The sequence below is a fragment of the Eumetopias jubatus genome, unplaced genomic scaffold (assembly GCF_037043125.1).
Source record: "Eumetopias jubatus isolate StellerSeaLion01/CBP00866 unplaced genomic scaffold, mEumJub1_p1.0 scaffold_17, whole genome shotgun sequence".
NCBI lineage: Eukaryota > Metazoa > Chordata > Mammalia > Carnivora > Otariidae > Eumetopias > Eumetopias jubatus.
The window spans coordinates 75,975,122-75,993,801 of record NW_028274823.1 but is presented as its reverse complement, the minus strand read 5'-3'; the positions used below and the strand labels follow the sequence as shown (position 1 = coordinate 75,993,801).

Here is an 18,680-nt window from a genome sequence, read left to right as displayed (position 1 = left end):
CCCTAAAACTGCTTTGTGCAGTCCAGCTCTGCCGAGGGGACGGGCCAGACAGCAGCCGGGCTGGTAGGGGAGTACGGAAACACGCACGCACGCGCGCACCCCCGTGTGGTCGGGCCCGGCCCCGCTGGGGCTGTCGCGCGGGCGTGCAGAGGGGAACCCCCTCACTGAGGAACTTGTAAATCTCTAATGGTAAAAGCTCTTCCCATCCTCGGAGGCCGAGAGGACTGTCACTGGCCGTGGGCACCTTCAACAGCATCAGCGAGCATAGGGCTCTGTCTGAACGGTTTGTTGCAAGGGGCTTTCTCTGGGCGGTAGAGCAAACTTTAAAAATGTGCCTAGATGTATTTGAATTCATGGCAGTTTTCAGCCTCCGAGAAATCAAAGGTGATTTTTTTTTTTAAGTGGTAGGGTTGGGATGTAAAATAAAATTGGTTTTGTACTATTATGGTAGCAAGTTCAAGACTATGATTCTGTGTCAGTTGGAATTCTGAGCACCATGGACTGCCACGTGCACCCGATCTTTAATAGTAATCAAGAGAACAATCAGATAGCAGAAATAGGAGAATACTGATGTCGTCCTCATCGTGTGCGTCTTAGATGGATTTATCTGCTGTGGAGTCACATTATAAATTTTGGCACATCAGTTTTAAAATAGAAGAAGTGTATTTTTAGTAATGAAACACTGAGTACTTCTGTTCTTGTTGCTTTCAGGCTGGGGAGGGTGCCTTGCCTCACGAATTCATGGAAGGCGTGGAGGGGGTTGCAGGTGGTTTTATTTACATCATTCAGGGTAAGTCTTGAAAGGTGAAGGGCGCACTGAATCTCATGTACCTAATCTTACTCCATACTTTGACAGAAAAGATGATTTTTTTTGTCATTTAAAAAGAAATGACACATATATCTTTTATTGATATATAATTCACATACACTTTACCCTGGTTCGCAGCATATGAGAGTTCTGCAATCATCTCCACTAACTCTGTAACATTTCCATCACTCCCAAAAGAAACCCTATGTGCATTAGCGGACACTCATTCTCATTCTCCCCTCCCACAGCCCCCTACCAACCATTAACCTCCTCACTGTCCTTTCTGACCATAAATGTAAGGATTTACTTCTGGGCTCTCACCTGTGTTCTTTTGATGTGTGTGTCAGTCCTTCTACCAGTTCTACACCTTCTTGAATATGTGGCTTTCTAGTAGGATTTGACATTGGGAAGTGTGAATCCTCCAACTTTGTTCTCTTTCAAGATTGTTTTGGCTCTTCTGGGTCCTGCATTTCCATACGAATTTTAGGATCAGCTTGTCAGTTTCTGCAAGCAAGCCAGCTGGGATTTTGAAAGGGGTGTCCCTGAACATGTAGAGCATTTCAGGCAGTGCTGCCGGTCTGACAGTAAGTCTCCGATCCATGAACATGGATCTCCTTCCATTTACTTATGTCTTACTAGTTCCTTTTAGTGATGTTTTGTGATTTTCAGAGTACAAGTCTTACATTTCTTCTGCTAAGTTTATTCTTAAATATTTATTCTTTTTGATGCCATTATAAGTGGAATTGGTTTTTACATTTCATTTCTAGATTGTTCATTGCTCATGTATAGAAGTACAATTGATTTTTATATATCAATCTTGTATGCTGCAATTTTGCTGGATTCATTTATTAAGTTACTGGTTGTGTGGGTGCCTTAGGATTTTCCACACGCAAGATCATGTCATCTACAAGTGGGGGTAGTTGTACTCTCCCCCCGTCTGGATGCCTGTTATTGCTCTTTCTTGTCTAACTGTCGTGGTTAGACTCTCTAGTACAGTGTTGAGTAGAAGTGGCAGAGCAGTCATCCTTGTCTTGTTCTCGCTCTTAGAGGGAAAGCATCCAATCTTCCACCATACGGGTGATCTTGAAAAATCCATGACCTTGAACTTTGTTGGCCCCATGTGGCTACGTTCGGTTTATCCTGCAGCCAGGTGGGGACTTCCGCAGAACCGCTAGACCGTGGCCGTGTAGCTGTAGTGGGCTTTGTGCTGCTGGTCAGTCAGAAGGGAAGAACCTTTTCTTCCCTGACCCAGCAAGCGTGGTGCATTTTGATGCCTGCATCTGTCCCTCTGTTGGAGGTGGCCCAGTGGACTCTGCTTCCCCTTCTGCTTCATGTGGACACTTTCTCATCATAATGTGAATATGTAAACATAGACTGCATCTTTCAGAGAACAGTTTCTTAAATGCTTCTCCTAACATATCACATTTCAGGGGCAGCTGAGTGGCTCAGTCGTTAAGCTGCCTTTGGCTCAGGTCATGATCCCAGGGTCCTGGGATCGAGCCCCGCATCGGGCTCCCTGCTCCGCGGGAAAGTCTGCTTTTCCCTCTCCCACTCCCTCTGCTTGTGTTCCCTCTTTCGCTGTGTTTCTCTCTGTCTCTCTGTCAAATAAATAAATAAAATCTTTAAATATATATATATATATATATATATATATCACATTTCAAGGATGGATTTGTTAGATTCCTTTAAAACTTGGGGTCAGGAGCATTAGCTTAGAACTCTAGAGGGAATTTTGTTGTGATGGGAGTGGCTGTGTTTGTCTTCTTGAATGATGCTTATTTAAATATCTGTCTATGAATTCCTAAGAATTCTTTAAGAAAGAAAAACTACCCTTGATGCAGTTGCTCTTGACCACCTGTCCTGAACATCACCTGGGGAACAAAGGTGCCCAGTGGAATTTCTGTCTTGACGTCTCAGAGCTCCGCAGAGGATGGATTCCTATAAAAGAATTAGGACCCAGCTTCCCTGAAGGCTCTCCGTGAGTGGGGAAAACAGAGCAGACCCTGAGAGGAGACTCTTCCGGGACCCCCTTGACAGCACGGTGTTGAGGATGGGGCACACCCCCTGTTTGAGCCACTGCATGTTGTTTGAGGATGCAGATGGAGTGTGGCTTTTTTTTTTTTTTTAAGGTTTTATTTATTTATTTGACAGAGTGCACAAGCAGGAAGAGCAGCAGAGGGGGAGGGAGAAGCAGTGTTGAGCAGGTGCCTGATGCGGGGCTCGATCCCAGGACTCTGGGATCATGACCTGAGCTGAAGGCAGACGCCTAACCCACTGAGCCACCCAGGTGCCCCAGGACTGTGGCTTTTTTTATTTTTCATTTTTTTGAAAGCATTTTTATAGTGTTTCCTCCTAGAAGCAGTTGTATTCTTACATCACCCGAAAAGGTAGCCTGGAACAGATAACATGGGTTTTACCCATAAACTTGCCATTAAAAATGGAAATTTAAAATTTAGAGATCGTTAATTTCAGTCCAGAGATTTTTCATAAAACTATGAGACCACTCTGCCAAGGAAGGTATCCGCTTAGCTCACCAGGAAGCTAGCTAATAGCCCAGCCCTGGGGAAAACTCGAATCGGAAGGTCAGGCGGCTTCCTAAGGCAGCACAGATGTGGGGCCAGGGGCAGGTGTAATGCGCCGTCTGACTGGAATATCCAGCACCTTCCCTTCTTTTACTGGTTCATTCCTGAATGTACCACCAGGAGCCTTTAAAAACTAGTTTAAGGGGCCCTTGAGACTTCTGTCACTAAACTGTTCTACAAGGAGCAGCTCCTGTACCCTGGACAAAAGCTTGTCACAATTTTTCTGTCATGGAGGCTAAAGGAATAAGGTTTGGGTGAGGGACGATTTCTTTCAAATAAGACTGAAATAACTCAAGTTGTAGGCTAAAGAAATGAAAATGAATAGATCGTCTTCTGCAAATCTCAGTATAAATTAATTTTTTAAAATCAGGATCTAAGTGCTATGAATTGGTTGTACATGAATTCTTAAATTTTGTCGGATCTTAGCATCTCTGTCCGGGCCCTACCTCAAGCTACAAAGTTAAAATCTTCAGAAGTGGAGCTCAGATGTCTGTATCTTAACAGGCTCGCTAGACAGACCTGATCTTCCAAACTTTGAGAGGCTGTAAACTCTGTGATTCTTTTAAGTAGCAACTAGACAGATCGTCCGATTTAAAATACAGATCTATTACTTTATATTCCTGGTTTTCAGATGCATACAGTATAAAACAAAATGTGTCATTTGTTCATCTGAAAGGCCTGTATTTGATTTCTGCTCTCATCTTGTTACAGCCATCCTCCTGTTACTCCAGTTTTCAAAGCTTTCACTTTCCTTCAAGTTGTTAAATTGTATATACTTTATCTTTGAAGTAAAGGGATATTACAGTAGAATGTAAGAGCTGGTGGGGACACAAGGTCATTCAGGCTTGTGTTTCTCAAAGGGTAGTCGTCTGTGGTCCCCTTGCCTCAGAGTTCTGGGAAGACACACCTTAAAAACAGTCTTGGGCCCGCCCGAGACGTGCTGAGCGTTCGGTTTGGGCTGCAGGAATGTGTATGTCAGCAAGCAGTGCACTGATGTCGTCGTCCTCCTCCGCCTCCCCCTCCTCCCCCTCCTCCTCCTCGCGATGAGAATGGGGGCCCAGAAACCTGCAGCTTGCCCAGCATGTCCCCGAGCAGCAGAAGCAGAAATCAGATCTAGGCCTCCTGACTCACAGGCCCCAGGCCTGCCCTTTGACGTTCCAGAAGGTGGGGTGCTAAACTACTCTGTTGTTTCCTCACCCTTCAGCCACTCACTTTATTTTTTAGACGTTTTCTCTAATTTGAGTGAGACGTTTGAGAAAATCCTGCCCTAGTGAAAAAGTGGCTGCCTTAAATCCATAGGATTTGAGGACAGTCCCTGCACAAATGTGACAAGTGATTCATTAACGTGTGAGGTAGTAAACTGATGTCTTTAAGCACATTTTTATTATGAGACATCACAGATATACCAAAAATAGAGAGCGCTGTAAGAAACAGCCATGCCCTTATTATTCAGAATTAACCAGTGCTTACATTTTGTCATATTTACTCCCTTTTTTAAAGAAAAAACCATCACAGACACAGTGAAGCCCCGTCCCAGCTAGCTGTCTGGCCGTCCCTCCCGCCCCTCAGAGAGGGTGCCCTGTCCTGAAATCCGTGTGCACCCTTCCCTTTCTTACTTTCCTACTGTCTGCTACGTGTGTACGTTATCTTTCAGTAACATGCAGTTTTGAGGAGGGTATTTTATCACGGAGGTGCACGGCATCATATTGAATCCATCAGTAGGCGTAAAGCTCCTTCCCCGCCCCCCCCCCCCCCAGCATCATTTTTCAGTGCCATTCCTCTGAACATGCAAGATCAGGTTAATTCTTCTGCATGCTCTCTTCCATTACATGACTGTCCCAAAGGCTGGCCACTCTGCCGTCGGGGGGCCGGCGGGGGGGGGGGGGCGCGGTGGCATTTAGGCTGGTTCTGGTCCCCCCGTTACAAACAGCGCTGCCAGGATCGGCCTTGTGAGCCTGAGATGCGGCCCTGCGGCCTCCCACGGCCTGCCCAGCTGCTGCTGGACCACTGTGCACGGGACAGCGGCCGTGGACCCCGTGGATCCCCGCGGGGTGCGGGAGGGCCTGGTGCCCAGCTCGGCTGCCTCCCAGCTGCTTTCCGTTAGGTCCCTTGGGGAAAGGGTGTGAGCCAACAGAACGTTCCACATGCTGGGTCTTCCATTTGCAACAGCATCTTTCTCCATCTCTCAACTTTTCCTTTGTAGAAGGTGATGCACTCTTACAAAACCTTCATTCTCGCCCTCGAAGACTTCTTGACCACAGAAGTAATCTTCACAGGGAAGACGCCTTACTGAGGGAGGAGAGCAGCGTCTATGACGACATTGTTTTTGTGGATGTCGTCGACACTTACCGAAATGTTCCTGCGAAGTTACTGAACTTCTACAGATGGTAGGTGGTAAACATGTGGGGTAGGTAGAATTTGTCTTATTGTTCTTTGGATGTAGGAACAATTTATTGACATTAGACCCCTGCCTTTTTTTTTTTTTTTTTTTTTTTTTAATAAACCAACCCCAGAACCCCTGAACAACTAGGATGTAATCTATTATATCCTGGGTCTTTGTGAGGACTGAACTCATGCTGCTTTCTCATTCAGATGAGCAGATCCGTGATGCGAACGATCTTTATCAAAAATAGGGCAGAAGTTGATTTCGGGACGTTCTATTCTGTCTGAGTCAAAGTCAGTCCTGTGAGTCATTGTCTTGGTTGCCTCAGGGCAACACCAGATGAAAATCAATGAGTTTGAAAATGGCCCGTTTTCAGTTGTGATCATACCCACTGACCTCCGTGACCTGTGTATAGTTTCCCTTGAACCCAGGTTACTGATCTGAATTCTGTTCAGCCGAACATCCACATTCTGTTTCCACCCTCTTCACGCATTTAAGAACCACTTGCCCTAATTCCAAAACTTTTCTGTAAGATGAAATCCAACAGCCTCCCATAACTTCCCCAACCCTTCAGTATTTCTCCGACCTGGGTTGTAATTCCTGCCTTTGCACTATTAATGGCAGCAACAATCATAACTACTATTGTTTATATATACAGTTAACAGGATTAGTTACTCCAGGGTCTGCTTACTTGCTCTTGAGCCCTGTGACACTGTCCACCCTCGAACTAACCCAAACTATCTCTGTCTAGCCTAAACCTAGAGTATTTCCACATCTGTGTCTTTTAAAAACTGGATCAGGGAGCTTGTTTCTTGGTGAGCCCCTAAATCCCTCTCTCTTCTCTGTTGCCCTGGGCAGAGTGGATGGATATGGTCCTGATTCGCGTACGGAAGGTCATGTTTCACGGCTAGGGCAAGTCAATATAATTTGGAGTCACCCTGTGGCTAGAGGGCAGATAGAAATAAGAGTTGGAAATTGAGGTATGTCTAGAATACCAGGGTTATGTCTGGACAACTGTACTGAAAAAAAGAACCTTCTTTAGCTCAGGGCCCTTGAGAGGGGTCCGTGTTGTAAGGGGGCCCAGGCAAGAATGGGAAGAGTTCAGTGAAGGGTGGGAATGGAGGTCCAGGAAGTGGGAAATCGGATTGTGGTGTTCTAGGACTTTCTCTAGGGAGCTGATTCCCAGTTTTGGAAGTTCAGTGTAGTTTATCTGTTACCTTCAGTTTAAGTCTTCTCTCCTGTACTCCTTGCACATCTCTGAGCTTTCAGTCGTCGCTGCCATGGTCTGTCTCGGGCCACCCTCTCCACCTGAATCACTGGTGACAGGCTAACGGCCCTGGGCTCGGGGACCTGCTCCCCCGTCTCCTGTGCCACCTGTCTGCCGTCCATGCTGTAATGAAAGCTGCCTTAGTCATTCTTTCTTCAGGTGATTCCTCAGTGACCGCAGTGTCCTTTATCAAAGAGTCCCTCCTAATTAGCAAATATTATGTGCTCCTGTGCTGTTAATTAGAAATGAACTTTAGAAGCACGGGGTCGTGCACTTTGGTGTGGACCTGTTGTTAAATTCACCGTTCTTTGACCGAAAAACGTCTTCTCCAGATTTCTTTTATTCAGATCTCTGTCATTTGATTCCCTAGCAAGACTCTGGGTTTTGTTTGTTTTTTAATCAAAGGTGGACAGGGATTGGCAGTGTGAAGTGAAGAAGTCCGTTTTGTCTCCACTCACCCTTATATGTCCGGGTAAATGAAGTCACCCTCCTGGGTCTTCCAAAAGGTCATTTATAAGAGTTTAATTGCTGGGAATCCTTTCTGAGGGGAAATACGTGTCTGTGTTACAGCTCAGTGTTTTAAAAACCATCCAATATCTGAGTGGAGTATAACTCATGGCACCGAATAGAGCATCTTGCCCAGCACGGTTCCGGGGGAGAGCCCGGGGGTTGCTTGTCCCCCGCCTGTCACCGCACCGTGGGCCCTATTAAGAATCCCAGTGACAAGGTTCGCATGTTCGGCAGCCTGAAGGGAACAGCGTCACAGAAACGTTTGTTTGCTCATAGGTCCCACTTCAGCCAGATCTTTTTTACTGTGTTCTTTTTCTGTGGCACCTTTAAAATCCACTTGGTGCTTCTCTGTGTTATGCCACTTAATGACTATCAGGTGAGGATTACATTCGGTAGCAGCGGTGTTCTGAGCACGTTCTCAACCCCAGAGGACGAAGAAACCGAACAAGTGTGCGGGCCGTCCAGGGACGGCTCTTCAGTAGGATGGTAGCGATGTCACTGCGTCGGCGTCGCTGCCGTTCCTGTGTGGACGCGCTGACCGTCGTGTTCCCTTTTGCCAACAGGACTGTGGAAACAACCAGCTTTGACTTACTGCTAAAGACCGATGACGACTGCTACATAGACTTGGAAGCTGTGTTCAATAGGATTGCCCACAAGCATCTGGACGGGCCTAATTTTTGGTGGGGAAAGTAAGTTAAACCTTGTTAGCCCTTTGGCTTCACGTGCCTGATCAAAAGGAGTTCATTTAGAATGAAACACACAAGCAAAATGGGGCCCAGATAGGGAACCTCCGTTCCCCCCCCCCGCCAGGTCCTGGTTACTGGACATTGTCAATCTACAGTTAGAGGGAAACCTGTAAAATGAAAAACTTCAGGCTAAGGTAATGAAAGAGGGGAAGACGATGTGGCTTTTATCGTCGCGGCCTTGAAATAAGCAGTTCGCACGTGAGGAGCTGCCGTACGTGGTATCTTGTTAGAAGACAGTTGTGACACGTTTCTGAAATTGCGCTGTTTCTTCAGGAACCCAATATGGATTCGTGATATTTAGCCCGTGTACACACGATGCCCTGGTACTTTCAGAAACTCCACAAATGTAACTTAGAGAAGTTGATGCCCCAGTCTTTCACGTAACATATCTGCTAGATCAAGAATGCCGTTCCTTAGACAAAAAAAAAAAAAAAAAAAGTTCCTTCTTTCCTTGCTCTTACAGCTTGGTCCTTCGTAGTGATGATCATAAAGGGGTCTGCCTTAATAGTGGTAGGACAGCTGTCACGCCGACACGAAGAAGCTAACTGTTTTTTGACTCTCAGTTTCAGACTGAATTGGGCCGTGGACCGGACCGGCAAGTGGCAGGAGCTGGAGTACCCCAGCCCCGCATACCCGGCCTTTGCCTGCGGCTCGGGGTACGTCATCTCCAGGGACATCGTCCACTGGCTCGCCGGCAACGCGGGCAGACTCAAGACCTACCAGGTAGTTCCGGATTTCTGACCTGACGGTGTACTCGTCACACCAAGTCTCATCCAGCCCGGGATTGTGTCTCCGAGCACAGAGCCAGCGACCCCGGGGGAAGGCATGCTGTTCCTTCTGTAGACGAGTCACCCTCAGAGGTCAGGGACACAGTCCTAGCCTCCAGATCCTGGCTCTAAATTCTATTCCTAAATCTTTCTTTGAGCCTACTTATTAGGTTTTCAGACTCCATTTACAAGTGTAGTCCCTGGAGGAACGGAAAGCTTGGCATTCACAAGAAGGAAGACTATAAAGCAAGGGCTTTCTTTTTTGTTGATTCTGGCGACCGTGTCACTAAACAACCCGCCTAGCGATTGGATCCACTGTATCGTTCATAACGGCCGGTGCCGGAGGCGTGAGGCCCCCAAGAAGGGCTGACGGGCCCCTCGCTGTCTTGTGTCTCGTTGTTTCATTGTGGTGGCCGTTAATGGCCACTAGCTGTTACTCTGTGTACCAGTGTTAATACAGGCTTGGCGTGTCCTCGTAGAATAATTACAAAGCCAAGAAGTGGAAAGATGACTTATTACGGGAATGTGGGGCATCGTGTTTAGAGATGATACAGCATTTAAACTTCTGCATTTAAATCTCACGGGGCGCGTACAGGGTGAAGACGTAAGCATGGGCATCTGGATGGCAGCCATAGGACCTACTCGATATCAGGTGAGTGAGCCTGCGGGCCGGCCAGCCCTGGGGTTCGGAGGGACTGCGACGGAGTGAGACCCTGGGCACCGCTGTCAGAGCTGTGCTCGTGATGCTCCTGATTTAATTCCCAATAATCCACCTAGGTTCTCATATTTCTCTGAGTCTAAACCAAAAAAAAAAAAAAAGTTTTGGATGGAAGTTTTCCTACTCACAGAGAAGAATTAGGTTTTTACACGTTTGGTTAGAAATTCTTTGTAGCCTTTTAAAATGTAAGGAATCAGGGGCGCCTGGCTGGCTCAGTCAGTAGAGCGTGCAGCTCTTGATCTGGGGGTTATGAGTTTGAGCCCCATGCTGGGCATAGAGATTACTTAAAAAAAAAACAAAACCTCAAGGAATCAGCTGGCTGAAGTTTCCAGCAGCGTGATGGTCCAAGGACCCTTCAGCCCTTCTGACTGATGCAAATAAAACACTGGATTTAAAATACCGGAAGGTGTTTTTGAAAATACACTGACTGCTGAGGCAGGGAAAGAAAGAAATGAACCTGCAGAGCCCAGAAATGGGAAGAGAGCAGGCACGAAGCTGAGCTTCGCCTCAAAGCTTTCTGTTGAATTTTGGATTCTTGCAGCTTCCACTTTGGCCACAGAAGGTGCAAGGGGCAGAGGAACATGCAGGGCCCCCTCACTTCAGGGGTGAACGGGAGTAAACCCACATCTACTGGGTCAGCTGTGACAGTCCTCTGTCCTATTGAAGTCCCAGCTTTGACTTGTTGAACACTGAAGATAATTTTCTGTGTCTGATCATGGTGATAGCTGTGTTGTTTGTGGGTCTGTGTAGGCTGATGTGTCTGCAGACTGTCGCTCATGGAGCTGTTTCCTGGTGTGTTTAGAGACTTGTGTGTCTGACCTCATATTCCTGGGAAATGAAGGTAGTTAAAATGCATTCTTGCGAAGAGGATTTATGTTGTGTCTACCTTGCACCGAAGGGCATTACCATGTCTGACTGCATTGTTGGTGAACGTGACTCCTGCCAAGACCCAGCTAAGTGCAGGCTGGGCTTCCAGATGCTCAGGGCAGACCCCTTTCCATCCCACCCAGGGTCAAGGCTGAGAGGCAGGTTCTGTTTTCTGAATTACACACCCCCGCGCGCGCACACACTCCCCCTCCCTCCCTCTCCCCCAGGTCTGGCACCTCGTGGGCCCTGGCTGTGTGAGTCTCCTGTCCCTGGACGTGGCCTTTTCAAACCCGCGGAGCCTCCAGGGCACGTGCTGACCCCGGCCCCTTTGCCACCGGCTCAGCCATGCTTGAACAAGGCGTTTGGTTGTACGCAGCATCTTTCTGTTCTCAGACCGAGTGGGCTTCTCTGGCTCTGTGTTCGGTATCTTGGAAGGAGGCTGGTGCTCAAGACTCAGGCTGAGTCCGTTTTGGTCCCTCGCGTTCACCTCACCCGCATCGGCTTCCCTTTAGGAACTTCACTGCGACCTTGGGCAGGGCACTTCACTCTCAGCTTGTCGTCTGGGAAAAGGAAAGGGGCCCTCCCTCGCAGGGGTTCTGGAGAGTTAGCTAATACTCGGTGCGGCCCCCAGAACGTCGGACGAGTCCGCAGGGAGCTCCGCGTGCGCTGCCTGGGCTTTGTGGTCACAGAAGTCCCTCTGCTGCCTGCCGCCCTCCCCGCCGCACGGCTGGGTCTCACGCGCGCCTCCCCCCGCAACCCACGGGCTCAGCCCCACGGCTCCCGAGTCACTTCCGTGTGCTTTGTCGCCAGGACGGCCTGTGGCTGTGCGAGAAGACGTGTGAGCCGGGCATGCTGTCCTCCCCGCAGAACTCGCCGCAGGAACTGACGCAGCTGTGGCGGCTGAAGGAGCAGTGCGGGGACCCTTGTCAGTGCGGGGCGGCCGCGGGCGGGCTTTAGGCGGCGCTGCAGGAGCGGGCGGAAGAGCGGCAGGGCGCGCGGTGGCTGAGCCGAAGGCCCCCAGGAGCCCGCGGGCGGCGGGGGCACTAGACGCCGTGCTCGCCCAGGAGAGTTTACCTGTAACCAACGTGATCTTTCTAGATGTTTGCACAGAATTTCCTTTTTAAATAGCTGATCCTGTACATAACAAAAATTTTATTTCTATATTGGAAGACTTTGAAAAACACCAAATTGTTTTATAAAACAAAAAACATTTCTAAAACCTGATGTATCATTTCTAGTTTATAATTCATTACCTATCAATCACTTCTGGTTAAAATTGGCCTCGTTCAGAAATCTTAGTAACTAAGAATGTGAATTCCAACCTGGATTACAGAATGGCCCTGTAAGGCATAATTAGGGTAATTAAGGGCCAAAAACAATTCACAGAACGCTGTGTGGTCACTTATACCAAAGTGTGGGAATGGAAATGTCTGAATGAAGTGGGCAACTGGAAAAGGAGCCCATGTAATTCTCAGTTCTGGACCGTGGTTTTAAAGTTCACTTATTGAGTGAGCTAATTCCAGTTTTCTTTTGCCATTTAACATAAATCCTGAAGGTCACAGTCTAGTACCATTTAAAAAAAGCTAAAATTCTGTGGCTGTAAATCAAATACCTCTCAGGGTTTTAGTGACGTAGGGACGTAGCCCAGCTAAGTAGTGGGCACTTTGAAAGAATGAATTTTTTCTTTCCTCCTGTCATTGCGTAACGTTTACCTAATCTAACTGAATTCTGATCAGAGATGGAAATCTTCTGTAGAAGAATAAATGCCCCGCTTAGGTACAACTGTAGGGAAAAGCGCATAATGAATTTTTGTAGGTAAGTACTCTAAAAACTGTGATGGAGGGAAGAGACCCTAGCACACGCTGTACATAGAAGAGGTGCCTCCCTAAGTTTAGGGGACATTTCCCAAAATGACTGTCCAAATCATTCTGGAGACCCTTTTAAACTAGCAGTAGCAATCCATAGCGTCCCATTAAAACTGGTCCTGTGACCGACATTAACTATGTTCAGATTTCATTGGACTAGCTAGGTTCTATTTAATATTTAAATCTCCACATATTGAAATGTATAGTCACGAACTATAAATATGAAAATCAGAAAATCATTAGTAGGTGCAAAGCCTTTATTACTGCTGTTATATACAAGCCTAGAAATGGTCTCTTCCCGATGAAAAATACCACCTTTTCTATACTTAGGGCAAGGTGTACAACCTCTCTCTTTTTCTGACAGAACTGTTCCAATAAATCCTTTATTTCCGGTGCCCCCCCCCCAAGTCATGATGAACAGTGCAGTCCCCGAACTTTCTTAGTTCACTGTTACCATCGCACCAATAGACAATCTCCACTTTCCACAGAATAAAACTGTAATGACTGCTGGTCATTTTCTAGTTCAATCTCTCTGCCAGGCATCTACAAATAGAACAGAGGGTTGGGGTGATAAAGACAGCTCCGTCCTAATGCACGTGCCCCCTCCCAAACAGAGGGATATGTCTCCCATTTAGAAGCAACCCGTGTCACACTGCGGGGGACCTAAGCCAAACTCTGTGTTCTGCTGGGCAGCTTACTTTGGGGCTTTCATAGGACAGCAGAAGTTCCGACACAGGAACTTTGAGAAGACGGGCCAGCAGTCCCTTCACCTTCTGAATTGTCATGGAGTCTGTCAAGGAAAGAAACACTCTCAGTTCTCTCGAATGGCGTTGCGTGTACAACTAGCTCACCCGCCAAGACCCCAGTCGCAACGGTTCACGGTATCCGTTTCCCCGCGGCAATCAGTAGGGAGAGGCTCGTCCGCACCGCTGACCCGACACGTGGGAAGCTGTGGGGAACCGAGCCAGTGTCTGACCGAAGTGCCCTTTGACAGTGGCTTTTCATACCATTTCAGTGGTGTTTAATATTTCCTCCTGCATCTGAATAAACCAGAAATCATCTTCTCTGCAGAGAGGAGTACACGTGAGTGAAAATCATTCACTTTCTAAACCTCTGTGATTACCCCCTTATGGATGGCTGAGAGAACACTGGAGTGGGGGCTCAGGCGTCCGGAGGGCGCCTCTCCATCACTCTGCCTTGGTTTCCCCCCTCTGTAGAGCGAGGGAGGGACCGGTGGTCCACAGGCTCCCTGGGAGCGCATGCAGGGGACCTGCTTCACGAGCAGATGCTTTGGTTTGTTCAGAAAACGCTATGAACTTCTTTCCAAAGATGGGTTGTGGTAAATACTGGCGATTTTGATGAGTAATAGAGTTTCTTTGAAGCTTTAGCTGGAGGTACAGCAATAGTATGGTGTTCCTACAAATATCACATGGATTCAAATATTTTTCTATCAGAAATGATTTTTGTAAAGCTGTCTGTGTTTTTATGCGACTTGTGATAATAAACGTTCTTTATTTTAGAATAAAAACTGGCCCTGTTTATGTGTTGAATATAAACAACTGACATAATTCACAACTTGTTTTTTTGTGTGTGAATATGTGTAGATAATCTTGTCCTTTTATAAAGATTTCGGTGGACCGGCTTTCACGGTTCTGAGGGTGGCTAGTGATGGGTTAACTCCTACCTCACAACGGAAAGGACACATTCCTAAGTCATGTCAGAAACAAAACGTCTGGTCCTACAACAATCCTGATGAGAAATCTGCCCACTCGCAGTGTCTACAGAAAAGGTGGCAATGTGCACGTAACGCTCTAAATAACGTTACCATTTCTAATGTAAACGTAACACACGACCGTCTTAACATTCAGAAAATGTAGAGATGGTTGTGCCTCCCTAGGGCCAGTGTTGAAAGTTTAACGGGGGTGTACACTTCCAGGCTTTTCTCCGGTTCTGTCAGGACAGGTGGGTCTCATAAGGTACTGACCACACGTGCTCTCTCGTCCGGTCTCCATCCGTGAGGCCGGCCGGCACCTGAAGTGCGACGGGCTCAGGACGACTCAGGACTGAATTTTTTTATTTCAGTTTAATGAATTTCAATTTAAAATGCCACCCGTGGCGGCCGATACTGGCCAGTGGGGCCCCAGACTCCTGCGTTCTCGCTCATGCCACCTGATGCACGGGGCACGGTCCCACCGGAGTTCAGTCGGCCCTTTCCTTCCCCACTGGTAAGCATTCAAGTGGTGGTGACATTTGCCATTACAAGTGCTACAAAGTATAAATTTAAAAAATGTGAATTTACTGCACTGACAAGCAAAGAAAAGTATTTTACGGGAGTCCCCTAGGGTGATACACATTTCATCTCTTCCTCAGAGGCTCACTGCTCCACACTTAAGCTGTCCGTACCACTGTCTAACCATGAATCAGGCTTTATCTGATGATTCACAGTATACTTGAAAGAGGGACTCTAATTGTAAGTTTAAGGTACATTAGATCAATCTAGTTTGTTGACACAAAAGTATTTTTGAAAAGAAACTAATTCAGTTCCAGTAACACTGATGTTTAGACAGAGTTCTGAAGTTGTTTTTCCACAGAAAACCATTTCAGCGTGTCCATTAGAAGACCACGTCCGAGACCTTTCTGTGGGGACTCCTGACTGGTAAGGAGTAGAGCGTATGAGAAGTCACAAATATCCAAGTAATTCACAGTTCGGTTCAGCTCACCAGGACACGTCTCCTGTTTTATGAAAGGGATGGGAAGACAGACCTCAAGCCCAGTGACACGGTCTCTCTGGACCAGAGCCCCAATTTGGGAACTAAACAGCGGTGGGCTCAGGAAAGGCCACGCCGCTCCAGGGCTCACGCCTTCGGCTCAAGATGTCATCGTACGCAAGGGCTTCTGGTTTAACAAGACTTTCCTAGATAAGCTGACCTGAGTACGGGAGACTTGAGCTTTTGGGGGGAATGTCGATGGATTGTGTTTCAGATCATAAAAGATTAGCGAAATCCTCTAAGCTCCAGAAGTCCACACTCCTAGGTATCTTCCTTCCGGCCAACTCACGCCTAGGCCAGTGATTCCTACGTGTAAGGAGGCGGAAGGCCTGTTTTTCTTACCTGGCAGTTGTTTCTCTAGGACTCTCTGATCAACGTGATTAGGGTATTTTACCTTCAGTGCTTGAGAGAAAAAAAAAGGAAAAAGACTTGAGGGCTACTGTAATAAGGATTTCAGTCGCACACACGTTACCCACAGCTGCCCCATGACCCGGCTGTCAGTACCGCCGGGCGTGGATCCTAATAAAGGAACAGGTCTTACTGATGTTGCAAATTCCTTCTATTAATTCTTCAGAGAATTAACAACAACAGAAAATGCTGGACCAGCATTCTGGTGCTTCCCCTCCTCCCCCCCGCCTCCTCTCCCGACAAGGCAGCTGGTGTCCCCGTGTAAGAAAAGCCACACGTTTACAAATCACAAGTCGGTGCACTTCTCGCCGCGCTCCCCGTTTATAACACAATCAAATGTGCCGAAAGCCTGGGAATTGCTAAAATGATCGAGATGAGAATTCAGATACATTTGAGAATTCATCATTTCTTTCAAAACTGGAGTACTCTAGGTACTTACTTAAGAGAAACCAACAATCCCTACAACTGTTGGGCACCTAAGGACACGAATACAAATAATCTGTCTTTGAGTGTGGGGTTCTTACTGAGTAGCTGGTTTTTGAGCAGAAACGGTTGTTGTGTTTGGAGCTCCCCGTCTTCAGGCGCACCGTATTCTGCGGAAGAAGCATAAACAGGGATGATGATGAACCCACGGGCACCAGAAGGAAAAATTCACGCACTGAATGGATCAGCAGAGCCTCTTCCCTCCCAGGACACGCCAAGCAGCATCTGCCCTGCTAACCTGGGATCTGTTCCCTTTTATTCGGCTACTTGTCCAGAACATTCCCTTTCCCCTTTCCCCTCCCCCAGGTGATTCAGAATTCACCTAAAGTGGCCGGGAAATTGGGCCAGCTAATGGGAGTGATTTGAAAGCAATTCCCTCAGGCAGCTTTTCTTCCTCAAAGATAATGTTCCAGCCTGAAGCGTTTGTGCGGTGAGCTGCTTGCATTAGGAAATATATTAAAAAAAAAAGAAAATCACATAAAAGTGAAATGTGGAATAATAATGAAGTCAAAACAAAATGGGGAGTATGTCAGGGACAGAGAATCATGAAGTGCCGGCCTCAGGACCTGAGGGCCCAGGCCGGGAAGGTAAGGAAGCACCGAGCAGGGCGAGTGCCCGAGCTGCGGGGGATGGGGCGCCCTCGGCAGCACGGCGGCGACAGGCGGAGAAAGGACCCGCTCGTCAGCACAGCGGAACTACCGGGGCAGCTTCGGGAACACCAGGGCCGGGCTTCTACCTTAACACGCTCCGCACATTTAAAATCCCCCAGGTTCGTGCCCCCCTTAAAAGGAGGAGTCCGCCGACCTCTCGGAGCGGGAAGCCCCAAAGCTCGACGAACGCGCGCAGACAGGAGGAGCTTCCCCTCAGAGCTGCTCTTCCCCTCTCCCCCTCCCCCGCAGCCCCCCCCCCCCAACGCCAGTCTCTCCCAGCAACCCCCAGACTCCCCGGGTTCTCTGCGCCGAGGGACGCTGCTGACTCTTCCCTAAAGACACCCCCGAAAAGCCCCGAAGGAGAAAAGCAGGGGCGCCGACGGCCCCCTCCGCCGCCCAGCGGCTGCAGCTGCAGGGGCAGCGCGGGGAGGGCTGCGGCCGCACATACTAAGGCACAGCAGCTGGTATCTGGGATGCGCTCGCAGAAACTCCTCATGGGGTCGGTTTTTGTCGGGGTCCTGATGTCCGCCGGCCTTCTTCCATTCATTTCCAAACGCCTTCCGGTAATCAAGCTCGGCCCCCCGCCTCTCCTCCGGCAGAATCTACAGGAAGGGGAATAAAACCACGTCTGTCCGGTACTTCTCTCAACACGCGGCTCGTGTTTTGTACCCTGTCCTTGCTCCACGGCTCACCCATGGAGAACCACCACGCTGAGAGGGATGGGACTTTCAGTTCTACCTTCCCTTTCTAACAGGGACAGAATTCAGGAGTTCCCCGAAGAAGAAAACAAGAAGTGCAGTCTTAAGCCTGCGGCCGGCCTGCAGCAGCGGCTCACCACCCCCGGGGGCTTGGCCCGCAGGTGCCCCCCCCCCAACCCCAGGGGCAGATTATTGCAGGCGAACAGCCAAGGCAGTGCCTTGGCAATGTTATGAGCAGAGTGGCTCAGAGGGAGAGGGTAAGCTCTGTGGTTCTGTCCTCTGTCTGCCTATAATCCCCCCAAGACAAAGGAGCGAGTGCCCAGTACTCCCCGCCCCCCCTCAAGGGGCGGCCGAGCACCAGGCTTCTCGCGGACTCCTGCCGGCCCACGCCGCCCCCTGGGGAGCCCGGAAGAACCATCGCGGAGTAACGCACAGGGTCACGGTTCACCTTCCGGTGGGAAACTGCACTGATTGATAACCCTTTGCCACATGCCAGTTTTTCACATTTCTTGATCACTTGTTTCCTCCTCCACCAAGCATCCGGTCCTGCTCCCAGCGCTCACCTCGCATTTGTTCAGGGTCTTCAACTGACCGATTTTGGCGATGATGAGCTGACGCGTGGTCTGTGCTTCTTTGCTCCCTTCGGTCAGGGGGTTTCTGATGCAGGACAGAGCGTGCAGACTCTGTAGCTTATCCAGCTCGTTGATAAATGGCCACTGAAACCCACCAAAAAAGAGAAGATGTGAAAATGAACATGTTTCAGGCCAATTTCTTAGAGTATGTGAACTAGCAAGAGAAAAGCAAAAGCCCCGAGGCGCCTGGGTGGCTCAGTCGTTAAGCATCTGCCTTGGGCTCAGGTCATGATCCCAGGGTCCTGGGATCGAGCCCTGCATCGGGCTCCCTGCTCCGCGGGAAGCCCGCTTCTCCCTCTCCCACCCCCCCTGCTTGTGTTCCCTCTCTCGCTGTCTGTCAAATAAATAAAATCTTTAAAAGAGAAAGAAAAAAAAAAAGCAAAAGCCCCTAGTTCCAATCCGAGGCACGGGATTGTCCTCATGCACCGAGCACCCACTAGGAAGACCATGCACTTTCACTCTAGAACTGTGCCATGTAAAATGACAGTCTGCTTACTGTGACTTAAACTAATTTCTTTCTTAATACTT

General features: G+C 48.4%; 2 protein-coding genes across 4 annotated transcripts in view; one reads left to right on the top strand and one right to left on the bottom strand.

Annotated features, from left to right (window-relative positions):
- Positions 1 to 14,041, top strand: part of B3GALNT2 (beta-1,3-N-acetylgalactosaminyltransferase 2) — a 57,572-nt gene extending 43,531 nt beyond the window's left edge. For both annotated transcript variants that reach the window (XM_028104475.2, XM_028104474.2), the window contains exons 7-12: positions 712 to 790; positions 5,594 to 5,777; positions 8,114 to 8,239; positions 8,860 to 9,019; positions 9,659 to 9,715; positions 11,459 to 14,041. In XM_028104475.2, the coding sequence (XP_027960276.1) occupies positions 712 to 790; positions 5,594 to 5,777; positions 8,114 to 8,239; positions 8,860 to 9,019; positions 9,659 to 9,715; positions 11,459 to 11,605 (753 nt within the window). In that variant the 3' untranslated portion in view covers positions 11,606 to 14,041. The remainder of the gene's footprint in view (positions 1 to 711; positions 791 to 5,593; positions 5,778 to 8,113; positions 8,240 to 8,859; positions 9,020 to 9,658; positions 9,716 to 11,458) is intronic.
- Positions 12,753 to 18,680, bottom strand: part of TBCE (tubulin folding cofactor E) — a 70,310-nt gene continuing 64,382 nt past the window's right edge. Inside the window, exons 12-17 of one of the 2 annotated variants that reach the window (XM_028104472.2) lie at positions 18,084 to 18,236; positions 17,271 to 17,424; positions 16,214 to 16,282; positions 15,624 to 15,683; positions 13,212 to 13,303; positions 12,753 to 13,056 (exon numbers count right to left, since the gene is read on the bottom strand). In XM_028104472.2, the coding sequence (XP_027960273.2) occupies positions 12,964 to 13,056; positions 13,212 to 13,303; positions 15,624 to 15,683; positions 16,214 to 16,282; positions 17,271 to 17,424; positions 18,084 to 18,236 (621 nt within the window). In that variant the 3' untranslated portion in view covers positions 12,753 to 12,963. Of the gene's footprint in view, positions 13,057 to 13,211; positions 13,304 to 15,623; positions 15,684 to 16,213; positions 16,283 to 16,494; positions 16,608 to 17,270; positions 17,425 to 18,083; positions 18,237 to 18,680 lie in introns of those variants that run through there. The other variant, XR_003609495.2, reaches the window with a different exon arrangement.